The sequence below is a fragment of the Thunnus thynnus genome, chromosome 23 (genome assembly GCF_963924715.1).
Source record: "Thunnus thynnus chromosome 23, fThuThy2.1, whole genome shotgun sequence".
NCBI classification, from domain to species: domain Eukaryota; kingdom Metazoa; phylum Chordata; class Actinopteri; order Scombriformes; family Scombridae; genus Thunnus; species Thunnus thynnus.
In genome coordinates, this window is record NC_089539.1 from 13,785,548 (window position 1) to 13,798,597 (window position 13,050).

The 13,050-nt window shown below is 39.6% G+C and overlaps 1 protein-coding gene across 3 annotated transcripts in view; it reads left to right on the plus strand.

Moving 5' to 3' along the window:
- Positions 1 to 13,050, plus strand: part of LOC137175530 (protein PHTF2-like) — a 52,211-nt gene that overhangs the window by 26,760 nt on the left and 12,401 nt on the right. For 2 of the 3 annotated variants that reach the window (XM_067581221.1, XM_067581223.1), the window contains exons 4-7: positions 6,824 to 6,880; positions 7,269 to 7,280; positions 12,063 to 12,132; positions 12,643 to 12,801. In XM_067581221.1, the coding sequence (XP_067437322.1) occupies positions 6,824 to 6,880; positions 7,269 to 7,280; positions 12,063 to 12,132; positions 12,643 to 12,801 (298 nt within the window). The remainder of the gene's footprint in view (positions 1 to 6,823; positions 6,881 to 7,268; positions 7,281 to 12,062; positions 12,133 to 12,642; positions 12,802 to 13,050) is intronic. The other variant, XM_067581222.1, reaches the window with a different exon arrangement.

Consider the following 13,050-nt stretch of genomic DNA (forward strand, 5'->3'; position numbering starts at 1 on the left):
CATAATCTCTGTTTTTGGATTTGCGGTGAAAATATTCACAATTTTTATTCACAATATAATCAGAAGTGCTGTCCATTGACTTGAGTTGTGTTTTAGTTGAATATCTTCAGGTTTTAGACAGTTGGTTGGACAAAACAAGCAACTGGAACATGTCATCCAGCTAATCATTAATCCTTCACTAAATTCTTAATAACTACTAACTAGTTCTAGTGATTTATTAAATCAGGTTGCACCATTAAAAAGTGTCTTGTCTGGTAAACACTTTTAAGTGTGTAAATTGGTTGCTAGGAAGTCAAAGTAGCATCACAATCTGTAACATAACTTCCAAATAACAGTTTTAGGGTCCAGATGATTTAATAAACCTGTCAGTCCTTTGTGGTGGGTTTATATCTGCTTATCTGAAATATGTGTTTTTCTTTTTAATTAGAAGTATTAATGTAGTTTACAGTGAGAGGGAAATATTCAATTAACTAACCTAACTGACATTACTTGGTGATTTAGTCGAACATTAGAATAAAAGGTCAGACGACGTGGATATGTTTGGTTTAAGTGTGCTTCTCCATGCTTCTCTCATAGGCTTCAATAGATCTGGTACCAAGCAGAGCGTTACAACGTTGGTATTATGACATAATGACCCTTCCTTCTTTTATATTTCCTCGGTACAGTTATCTCTCTTACACAACAGTTCCACCTGGCAGTGAGTGGGTGTAGTAAGAGCTAATCTCTGCCCAGGAACTAGTCTGTGGTGCAACCAGTTTTAATTTAATGATGCATAAATCTGCACTTAGTGAACTCTTATGTTATAACTAGACTAAATTTGAACTTATGAACAGCTGGTGCAACCGGCCACTGGTCATTTTTGATATGCATTTTTCATACATTACATAGACTAAATGATGGATTGATTAATCCAACTTTAAAAAATTTTTTAATGGTAATTAAGAACTTAATGGTTAATAAAAGTAATCATAAGCAAAATGATACATTTCTGTTTCTGAGTTTTTTAAGTTGAAACCTTCATTTATTCATTTATGGCTCTCTGTAAAATTTTCCATCTGTTCACCTGCATCACACTGAAACTGAAAGTATCTCTCATCTCATTAGCAGCGTTCTGTGTGTTTCCATTGAGGCGTGTTGATGGTTAATTGGTGTGCAAGAGTCGACCACACCTGGACAGACATTTGTTAATAAGTGATTTCCACAAACGGGTGAGGGGATTTACCATCACGGCCAGTCTCACGCTGTGGTTGTCAAACTGGAAAGAGGCAGGAAAAGGTAGATGAATAATTTATATGGAGACATAAAATAGATTTGGCCTTTTAGATTTTTTGTTTGGCTGTTTAACTTGCCTACAGACACTCAGCAGGGACAGCATTACATAACCAGTAGTTCCACGTCATTTCAAAACTTTACATAATATTTGAAAACTCATTTTGGGGTCACAGCCAAAAGTTTGAAATCTGTAATTAAGGGTTATTTTAATTGTCGATTCTTTAAATTACTTGATCTGTTTGATCAAGTGTCCAAAACTCAAATATATTCAATTTAGAATGATATAAAACAGATAAAAGGAGAAAATCATCATTTTGTGAGGCTCAAAACAGCAAATGTTTTGTTAGATAGTAGTTGATTGACAAATTGATGAGTGGACTAATCGTTTCACCTGGAAAAGACGACATTTAACCTGCATTTATTGATTTCATAATACAGCAAATTTATTAGCAAACAGTTGTATTTACACATCCAGAGACAAGAGGCCAGATTAGATTTGGAGTTGTGTTTCTGGCCACCGGACAACATCAGTCCAATATTAACTCTCCTTTTAGCTTTGTTTTGGTCTCCACCGTCTGCTGAGGGAAATATCTGCTCGTCAGTAGCTAAATATTCCACTATGTTCACCAGCAACTGGCTGACTCTAAGCGTCTGCTGTCTGGTGCTGGGCAGGTCGTGTATAGTGGGGGTTAAGATCCTTTCCTGCTGCGCCTGAAAACGACAAAGAGCTGAAAGATGCTAAAATGCCTCATAGAGCTGCAGAGTCGGGCAGTAAATCACTTCGATCGACACCTTTCTGTATAACTCATAGTCATCTGATCCATTGTCAATGTAAAAATATAGTTTAGAGCAGCTTTAAGGTCAAACATTGAAGACTGAGCAGAGGAGTGTGCCTTCAAAAAGGCAACACACTTCTGCAGTAGCTGGTAATTGACGCCACTTGAACCCCAACTTGTGTGTGTGTGTGTGTGTGTGTGTGTGTGTGTGTGTGTGTGTGTGTGTGTGTGTGTGTGTGTGTGTGTGTGTGTGATACCCCCTCTGTTGCAGAGGCAGTTGTTATATAACTGTTGCTTTACCGACATAATCCCTCTCTCTCTCTCTCTCTCTCTCTCTCTCTCTCTCTCTCTCTCTCTCTCTCTCTCTCTCTCTCTCTCTCTCTCTCCCCCTCCATCCGTCGTCATGGTGACCCTCGCACTACCGCAGCGGCACACTTGGCCTCGTCATCTTCCCATCTGGTTCACTCTCAGCACTTGATTTGCTTGTCAAATCGCTGAAGTCTGTGGTTTTTCTCAGTGAAATCAGTCTCACTTGTTTCATTTGCTGTTTATGAACATAAATATTAAACTTCTGGCTCCTACTAAAGAATTATTCTGCTTTATTTCAAATTTTTTTATAATTGAAAGACAAAATAATGATCACAAAATCAAGAGGTAGGTCGACAGACTGTAATTTAAGTGCTTTGTTGCTGAAGAACTAATTTACTCTTCAGGAGGTGATGAGGTAAACAGATAGTGATGTAAGGATGAGTGTGTGTGTGTGTGTGTGTATGTCTGGATAAGAGGATTTACAGCACCGCTAATTCCACTCTGTTAGAGCTCAGTTACCTTACTACTCCATGATGTAACACAGGATGTGTGTGTGTGTGTGTTTGTGTGTTTTTGTGTGTGGTAAATTTACTCCTCTTTCCATGCCTGTCGTCGTCCTCCTCCTCCTTATCTACACATCATGCTTCTTTATCTCTCTGCTCTGTAGTCTGGTCATGTTTGCAATCTGGATGTCCTCCACGTGTACTCGTAACATCCTCTCCTCTATATGTGTGTGTGTGTGTGTGTGTGTGTTTGTGTCTGTACTTTTTAATAGGTTGAGTAACGTGGAAAATTAACTGTCAGGCCAAATGTAACACAGTAAATCAGTCAGTCAGACGTTAGAAGTAAATGCTGCTCAGAATAGGCCTGTTGTTTTTAACTGGTGAAGACTCGTGATCCACATTTTCTTCTTTTCCAGCATTGGATTATGTTTGTTTTTTGTAACATGTAAAGAGGTGCAATCTACGGTCACTTAATACATCATAAGACAGAATAAAGTTGTCAAGTCACTACAGTTGCAGAAATATTTCATTAAATAGTTCAAAGAACCTTAAATGTTTTATGTCAGATCATAAAATATTGAAGTGATGTTTAATTTTGTTGTTTTAAAGAAAGAATGGACTAATTGTTCTTACAAAAACAGTCCAAAGCAAAGTCCACTTTATTAGCTTTTGTTTCTCCACTTTTCTGAACTCTTTAAGGCCTCCTCCGTCATGTTGGCTTATTTATTTTTTAAAGCTCCCCTCCAGTCAAAATATGTTTTTCTTCTTGTTCCCTCAGTTGGATGTTTGAGTTTCACTGTGCAGAATAATGTTTGTGCAGAGTTTGACACCAGAAGACTGTTTTCACATTCATCTGCTGAAAGTGGGAAAGTTTCTCTTAGTTTAAAGGGCGGGGTCTACAAACATGATTTGTGACATCACAACTAGTTTTGACCCAATCAAAACGCTTGTTTACAACTTACACAATGTGGAAACTTGGAGCCTCCAGACACTTATAAATGATTTTCCAGTGAAGTAAGAGACATCTTGTGTCCAGTAATTGAACCTTAGAGATGAAAAATATTTGCATTTTCATCGATTCTGGATTTTTAACAAGGCTGAACGCTTTTTGTGGAACAAAAACAAAACATGTCAGACACAATTTATTATTCCAAGCAGAGTTTGTATAGTATAATTTTAAAAAAGAATTTGTTTTTTATTCATTTGTGATGTAAGTGAATGAAGTCAGGGCATATTTATATTCGTAACACAATAATAAAAATGTCATCATCATGTAAAATACTCATCCAATGTGCCAAAAGAAAAAGAACTGTCACTTTCTTGAGTAATTGCAGGTTGGCCAAAGTTTTACGGCTTACGTCTTTGTTTAACTCTAAATGTTTTTGTTCTGTTTTATATTAAAAAAAAATTAAAAACTACTTAACAATTTAAATAAGTTGAACAAGTTTGAACTGCTGTGTTTGGAAATGATCAGAAACTTTGGGGAATCTGATGGTGTCATGACGGCCGTATGCTGCAGGAGAAATCACTATTTCACTATGAACATGACACACAAACAACATGTGAAAGTCGTGCGGAACAATCCATCTTGAGATCAATGTTGTTGGGATGTAATTTGGGATGATGACAGTGTGACGCACTGCCTGACCCACATCCCGTATCTGTGTGGGATATCACACGTCATCATTACTCTTTTTTTTTTTTTTTTATATGAGCTGTCCAGATGTTTGAATTCAGGAAAATATTACGTGGATTCAGATTAATTACAGACATTTTAAAAAATACTGACAGAAAAAGTCTCTGCTCTCTTCATAAAATATTAAGTTTTGCTGCCCAGCAAAAGGATACAGGAGAGAAAAAGAGGAAAGAACGGAGAACAAGATCTATAAAGGAACTATTTAACCTCCATTGGAGACACTTTCTCTCCATCCTCACCCATTTTCTCTCTCTCTCTCTTCATGTTTTTCCTTCTTCCTCCCTCTCCTTCCCTCTCTATCCATGTTTAATGAAGACTCATTAAAGATGCAGAGTTTCCATTGGCGAGCTCGCGGGGTGACCCAGACTCAATGCCTTGGAGAGACACACACACGCACATATAAATACACTGATCTGCTGAGCTCAGATCATCAGCTGATCCTCTTATGTCTCTGAAACACTCACTATGGAAAAAGCAACAGAAATATGTGACTTTATCCTCCCAGTGTCCTTTTATTTTATCTCCAGGCTCAGTTTTATCTGCTAATTGTCGATTAAAAAGCAGGAGAAACAAGACACTGGCAGGGTGAAGTCAGCACAGTTTGATCTCTGAGAGGGTTTGTTTTGTACTTTTGTGTTTGTGTTCCCAGGTCAGATGTCTGCATGAGGTACAAATCTATCTTGTTCCCACGGTAACACCACCCTGTATCATTGTCTGTTTTTATTTTTCAACATCAGATGACTCTCCGTCCTGTTAGAAACGCACTGCATATGTGTGTGTGTGTGTGTGTGTGTGTGTTGTAGAGCCACTCATGCACACTTATACACAATATACACACTTTCTCTACCCCGAAGTCACACACTCCTCCCTTCTTCTTCTGTTTGTGTGTGTGTGTGTGTGTGTGTGTGACAGTGATGAATACTGGCTTTAGCACTAGATCACACTGTCAGAGGTTTCTTGTAAACTGCACTGTAGTTGAACCTGACTTTTTGGACCAGTTTCACAGGTTTTTAACTCCACTTTAGAGAAAAAAGAAAAAGAAAATATGAGGGCTGGGTTTGAGAGTAAATATGGGAGCAAAAGAGACACTTTCTGTAGGTACAGTAGCCTTTTCTTGTTGGTGGGACTTAACTCAGCTCAAAGTTTGTTTCAGACCACAGACTGTAAACTGTCTATATAAAGATGAATGTAGCGAGGTGTGACATCACCCACTGGTTTGCATTGAAGCTGGTTTGAAGCCCAGAGTTCTGCTTATGGTTTTCTGTTTGGAGGCAGGACCAAATAAGGAGTGCAGGGTGTTTCTGTTCAGGCTCTGGAGATGCCCCACTACGGGGCGGTTATCGTAATCAAGTGACATTTAACTTATCAAATTATGGTGATGGCAGACATAAAAGCTACTATAATTCTTCAAATCTTATTAACGGAGCTATAATTTCCAAAATGACCACCAGCACACTCATTAGAGGACCAGAAGCAATGGAGACCATAATGACTTGTTGGAGGAAAAAAAAGATTGATTTAGTATTTCTAGAGAAGTTGATGCTTTTTGAATGGGAGTCAATGGCAACCAGGGATATTTTAGAGCCAGTATCTAGCGGCTGTTGGTGGTTTTGCACTTGAAGGGACCTCCATATTGGCCTCAGCCTCGAGACGTGGTAGCTGCTGCTCGGTTCAAACACACAGAATTTTGTTTAAACTCCTGTGCAAAGTTTCCAAAGACACTAAATACAGTGTGTCAGGTGGGGAATGTTTATAAAATGATGCAGACGATAACTGAAATATTCCAGACTAAGAAACTTTTTATTTGCACAGATACAATATATTACACAGTAAAAAGTTGTATTAAACTGTGCAGGAGAGGAAGGACGCCCAAAGGGCTTATACAAAGTCCTCCCCTTCATTTCAACAAATCATAAAACATACTGAGTCATAAAACAATATAACATAATTTCCCTTTCATGCAGCCATAGAAAACACTTTAAAGCTACTTAAAATGGATTTAGGATTTAATTACAGTGTATGATTGATCCAGATTCAGTTGTGAAAACATTTTATGAGATCATAATCACAGCTCCCGATTGTGAAGCGAGAGCTTTAAATCTTGAACCCTCGCCATGAGCTGATTGACCATCGTCACAATCTGAAAAATCAGTCAGTAACGCCGTAACGGGGATTTAATCTGGTTTTAAATGATGATGATGATTCATCGTATCTGGTTTATTTATCACACTGTTGTTTACTGAACTTTTTTCTTTCTGTTTTTCCAGATCGGCGCCTATGATCAACAAATATGGGAGAAATCTGTGGAGCAGCGAGAAATAAAGGTCTGTCTAGTGTTGTTTATTTTGTTGTGTTTTTTGTTGCTCCATGCCTCCATGTTTCTGTTGTTTCACTGTTGATACTTTTTTTTTTTTCCATTTTCCTGTTTTGTTCTCATTCAAAACATCTCTCCTTAAGCACAGTTTCTTGTGGTTCCTTTTGTCAAGTCTTGATCTGTTTTGTCTGCTTTCACTCCTCCATCTTCCTCTCTCTTCTTCCTTTATTCTATTTTTCTGTCTGGCACCATGCCACCAGTTCTTTTTCTAGTGTTTCCTTTTAACTCTTTCCTTTCTGCCCTCTCGGCTGGTTGTCACCTGCCCATCTCTCCTCTCTTCATCTCCATCCGTCTTTTCGTCCTCCTCCTCCTCCTCCTCCTCCTCATCCTCTCTACAGTTTATTTCACTGGTGAGTATTCAGCGGAGCGGGACGTCCCCTCCTGTTGTTCCCCGCAGTGCACGTCTGCTCACCCACACTGTAGACTAGAGGTTGTGATTGGTCAGATCCTGGTGTGTTTTATTAACCCCTCTCTGCGTTCACACCGCTAGCATAGCACGCTGCTCCGTGATTGGCTGCAGGAAGGAGTCATTTGTTTAAGTTAAACTGCGGCCAACATTTCCTCGTAGATAAGTGAGGGAACTGAGCAGCTGTGGAGACGTCTGTGGTGTGAACACAGCTGGATTAGCATGAGTCATGTGATCAGGCAGCAGGTAGTTTGTGAGACGTTCTGTGAGATTTTTTTTAAAAGAAAAACAACAACTCTTGAAGCAACAGAGTGACTGAAGGCCAGTTCAGATCAAAGATTCATGCAAGACAAAACAGTTTCTAGAGGATGTCAGCGTCGTGTGTTTCTCTGGGAACAGACATAATAACTTAACGCATGGTGGTACGTTCCCAGCCGTGTCTTTCCTCTTCAACACTCATCAGTTTGAAACTATCAGCTTTCAGGTTTTGTGTCTTGAGCTTCTTTGTGATGCAGAAAGTCACCTGCTGTCACCACAGTCTAGTACAATATAAGTGTTTAATGTAAATAATGAGGTAGAGATAGATGAAGAGCTGATAAATATGAATCAATTAGTTGACTGACAGAAAATATACTGGATCCAGCTTCTGTTTTATGTCAGTTTATACTGAATATCTTTGGGTTTTGGACTGTTAGACGTCATTTACACCTGGCATTAAAACGCGATCTGTATCTGGATAAAGAAAAACACATGTTAACACTGCGATCGGATCAGCCAGACAACATGTGGAGGTGGTCAGCCTCACATCGTGATTGGATCTCAGCCAGGTGTAAATGCAGTCTGTGCAGCACCACCACATACTTAAAAAAAAAAAAAAAAAAAAATCCACCCACCAAGTTGAAAGGTCACTAAACTCGGCCTCTTCCGGGCAGCTGAAGAAAGCCCTGCAAAAAGCCTAAAGTAGTCACCATAGTAGCTAAAAGTCTTCTCTCACAAAAAAAGAATGACGCCCATCCACCGTGTTGCTACCCGTGACCTGGGATGGAAAAAAAAAAGAAAAAATCATGGTGAGTACCAGGTAGTAGTTAAATCTGCCTGCTTTGCTTATTTGACTAATTTGCATATTGAGATCCGATCACAATGCTGGCACAACTGAGAAACAAAAAACTTTTATACCAGGTGTAAATAAAAACAAGCAACTTAAAGACGTCATCTTGGACTTAAGAAATTATGACCGACATTTATCCCTATTTTCAGACATTTTATACACCAAACCATCAATTGATTTGAGTAAATATTTAGCTGATTTATCGATGATTAAAACAATCATTAGTTGCAGCCCTGTTATCATGGCAACTTTGACATGAATTGGTCAGTTTTAAGAGGCTGTTTATGTCTCATAGTTGCTAGTTTTAACTGTCCAGCAGGCTGACGAGGAGCCCACTCCTCTTAACAGCACAGATCAGCGACCGTCCTCCTCTTTTAGTGTTTTGGATACTTCATAGTTGACCTCTTTTTCCACTCTGGCTTCAGATCACTTTGCAGGCTCAAATTAGAGCTCAGTGCGACAATATTGTGTGTGTGTGTGTGTGAGAAGGCATGCCTTTAGGAGACTCCCTCTCAGCCCCCAGCAGTGGTAATCAGAGCCTCTTCACCTGTCTGCCGTGACCTCTCACCTTTCACCTTTGACCCGTAAAGACGGCAGCGTAATCCCTCCCTTCTCAGATTTTATGAGAGATTCTCTGACATCCTAACGTGGGCTTCGAGGACCTGATAATGCTTCTGAAAGCGTTTAAAGGGAAGCTTTTAGTTTATTTATTTCAAGTTAATCATTGTGCCGGAAGATCTTGAGAAGTTTTCTGCTCTACTTAATGAGCTCAAAGTCCACACACACACACACACACTCATGAACACACATACACAGCGCTGTGACCTTGACTCCTTGTATCTGTCACATAAATGGTTTCCCAGCCTTTCTCTCTGCCGCAGACACTGCAGAGTTTATCTAAGCACAGTACTAAAGCACGACGTGTCACCTGCTCACCTCTACAAACTGTTAGTCATACTGTTTATAGGCTCGTAAATAGCTTAAACTACCAATTGTTCTCATACAGTAAATCCAGGAGAAACCAGTTGTTTGTAAGATGCACAGATGTTGTACAACGTGTTGTTAATGTACAAAATTAACATGATTGATGTCTCATAACCGAAAGCTCTTAAGAGGGATGAGCTCAGTAGGAGATCAGCAGGATCAGGAGCAGAAATAGATCGATTAAAAGCATTTCCCTTCAGATCTTTAGCTTTGATAAAAACATATAACACAAGAGAATTACAGCAGTTTTATGCCACCATTTGGCTAAAAATTTACCACTGCTTATATCAATTCTGCTGTTTTCTATGTGTAATGTGCAAAATAAAGATTTTTACTTTTTTTTTTTTTCTAGTTTGATTTATGACATTGAGTGAAACCTTTTTGGGAAGGAGAGCATATTTGTATTTAGCTCTTACCGCAAACTGTTCACTGTCTGTGATGTGAGTTCAGCAGAGAGGTTTTATACCAACTCACTCTACACAGGAAAGCCATCCGCCACCTGCTGGCGCAAACAGGAAACTACAGTATAGTCTGCTGGATTTGGGTTCAGATTACATTGTAAAACAAAAAAATACATTTCATATCTACTATTTTATATTTGAAGCTGTCTGTTTCCTTTGTGACTTACAATAAGTAAAACAAGAGGTAAAACCTGGACCCTCAACATGACTAACAGTGCGACGTTAGTGAGGAATGTAAAGTGCAAACAGTAAATGAATGACTGGCACCGACACATCAGTCACCGAGGCAACATCATAACTTGTAACTTGGAGGAGAAACTTGTTTATAAAGATAAGAAGCTATAGAAAGCTCCGAGATAAGAGAGCCGCAGCCAGGCGAGATGTTGAAGGACTTACTGCTGCGGTAAATCTACTGCCAAGAGGAAGATATTGATCGACTTCTTTTAGCCACACACACACACACACACTAGTTTGCTACTCTGTGTGTGTCTCTCACAGCATATTTGCTTGTTGGCTGTGCTATTTAAAGATAAGGACGTCCATCAAGCCTCTGTATCAGACCATTGACTGATAAGACACAAGTTGATTGTCCTGTATGTCAATATTAGCACTAACTAGAGAGTTTTCTGTGATATTTAACTCATGACAGATATAAAGTTTAAAAACTACAATATTTAAAATCTTTGAAAGTACTAATTATGTTTTTTCTCTTATGGTTTTGTGCTGTTCATGAAAATAAACAAGTAGAGCAGGATGTCATTTGAAATATTTGGAAACCTGAATCAATAAAGACACCAAAACAAAACTTTTCATTCACCTTACTTTAAGAAATATTAAAGAAATCTATTTAACAATAGAAGCCAAAGGTTTCACATGTTGAACATTGATTTAATAGCTTTAAGGAAATAAATTTGCCTACATAAACTAGACAATAACTTGCAAGCTTTTCATTTAAAGCTGGAATATATTTACTAAATGATAAGTATACAAAAAATAATCAAGACTACAAATCTATTTAAGTCGAAAGTGTTTTTATTATTCCTTTATGAGAGACTTGTCTTGTTCAAAGGATTGGCTGCACAAATCAAACAGACATGTAACCAAAAACTTGAACTAAAATACACACATGCAGACATGCCAGCTTTGGGTAATTGACAGTGTTTGATACTCATATCAGCGTTAAATAAAATGTAATGTTTTTGTATATACTACACTATCACACTAAAAGAAGAAAGATATTTAGGGGGACTTTTTAAAGAAATACACCAAATGTGACGGGGTTTTTTGTGAAATGATGTATTTCCTCCACATTCCTGTAGTTACAATAGAAAGTAGGTGTGTGTGGGGGAAACTCTGAGTAGATAACGTGTGTGTGTTGAACTTCCAGCTGTGCACATGTACTGAACATAAAGCCAAGTGTTTACCCAGAGTCACTGATATGTGCTATCACTAAAACCAAACTACTATCAGTCTGCTCACCATAGTAACTCTGACACACACACCTTAAAACCATCTTTATTTTATTTACAACCCCTCGCTGTCACTCACACACACGTACAAAGGCTGTCATACACACCGCATTTCGTAATTTACACTCGCTCGTAAAATTTCAGAGCAGTTTGTCATCACAGCAGACGGAGCAGCCTCTTTCTCTCTCTCTCTCTGTCTCTCAGACGCACACGCAGCACATGAACTGTGTGAGTCGTAGGAGGAAGTGAGCGACTGGCACAGGAAGTCAGAGTGCCACAGGGGAGCGTTATTCCCAGGCTCATAAACTTGCACAAAACACCAACTTTAGAACTACAATCGGAACGCTCACAGGATGAATGAGAGCCGTAACAGCTGGTTTCAAAGACTGAAGGGTCTGTAGGGACGTTATTGCTGTTTTTAGATCTCCAGACCGGGCTGAGTATGTAGAGAGAAACGTAGACGCAGTGAAATATCAAATAGAGCCTGTAGCTGTGTGAGCCTGAATGCACGGCGTGCCTCCTCAAACACTGGATGTGTGTGTGTGTGTTTGTGTTTCTGAAGGCATAAAGCGCACGAGAAGCCTCCTGCAGTCGAGTCCCTGTAGACAAATGAGTGTGTGTGTGTTTGTGTGTATGTGTGTGTGTGAATATGTGTTTTATAAAGCTCTCTCTCTGACTCGGTGTCTCTCTGTCTCCCCCCGCAGGGCTTGAGGAACAAGCCGAAGAAGACAGGTCACGTCAAACCGGACCTCATAGATGTGGATTTGGTTAGAGGTGAGAAAACGAGCTCATTTGATGTTTTTTTTTTTAGCTTCAGCAGAAAGCCCGTCTGTTAAATCATCGTCGTCGTCTGTCTGCTCATCGACGTAAATCTCACACACATGAACCCGAGGTGCCAGCGTCGCCGTGCCAGCCTCCTGTCACCGTTAATCCTCATCCTGGCTGCTTTCGTCTATCCGTCTCGTCTCTTTCTCTTCCTCCTCCTCCTCCTCCTCGTAACTGTCTCATATTCAATTATTCATCAAATCAGCCGAATGTATCCTCATTGTTATTTCATTGCAAAGGGAGACGGAGAGATAAACGAGATAGAGGAAGAGAGAAACAGAAGAGAAAGGAAGCGAAGGATGAAGAGTCGGAAGCAGATTAAAAGATAAAACGCACATCTCTTAATTCGACTCCAGGATGTGTGAAGTGATGATCCTTTCTGCTCGCCGTGGGGTTTAATTAGCCTCTTCTCATCAAACTAAGTGTGTGTGTGTGTGTTTTCATGTGTGCACTCTTCAGGTTCAGCGTTTGCGAAAGCCAAACCAGAGAGTCCTTGGACGTCGCTGACCAGGAAGGGCATCGTCAGAGTCGTCTTCTTCCCGTTCTTCTATCGATGGTGGATCCAGGTCACCTCCAGAGCCATTTTCCTCTTACTGCTGGCTCTCTATCTGCTGCAAGGTGTGTGTGTGTGTGATGTTTGTAATGTCGAAATACCTCCCCACAATTTCATTTCTCTCATTGTGGTCTGGCTTGAGACAGACGTCACTCTAGGTAGGCCGTACGATAAATGATTAACAGTTCTTCTTTACTGAGACATTAATATGAGCCCTTCCTACACCTGACTGCACAAACACAGCGTCAAACTGGGAAAACATGACCACTATTACCAGATTTTTCCTAAACTGTGGATCAATATCAGCCTTTTAA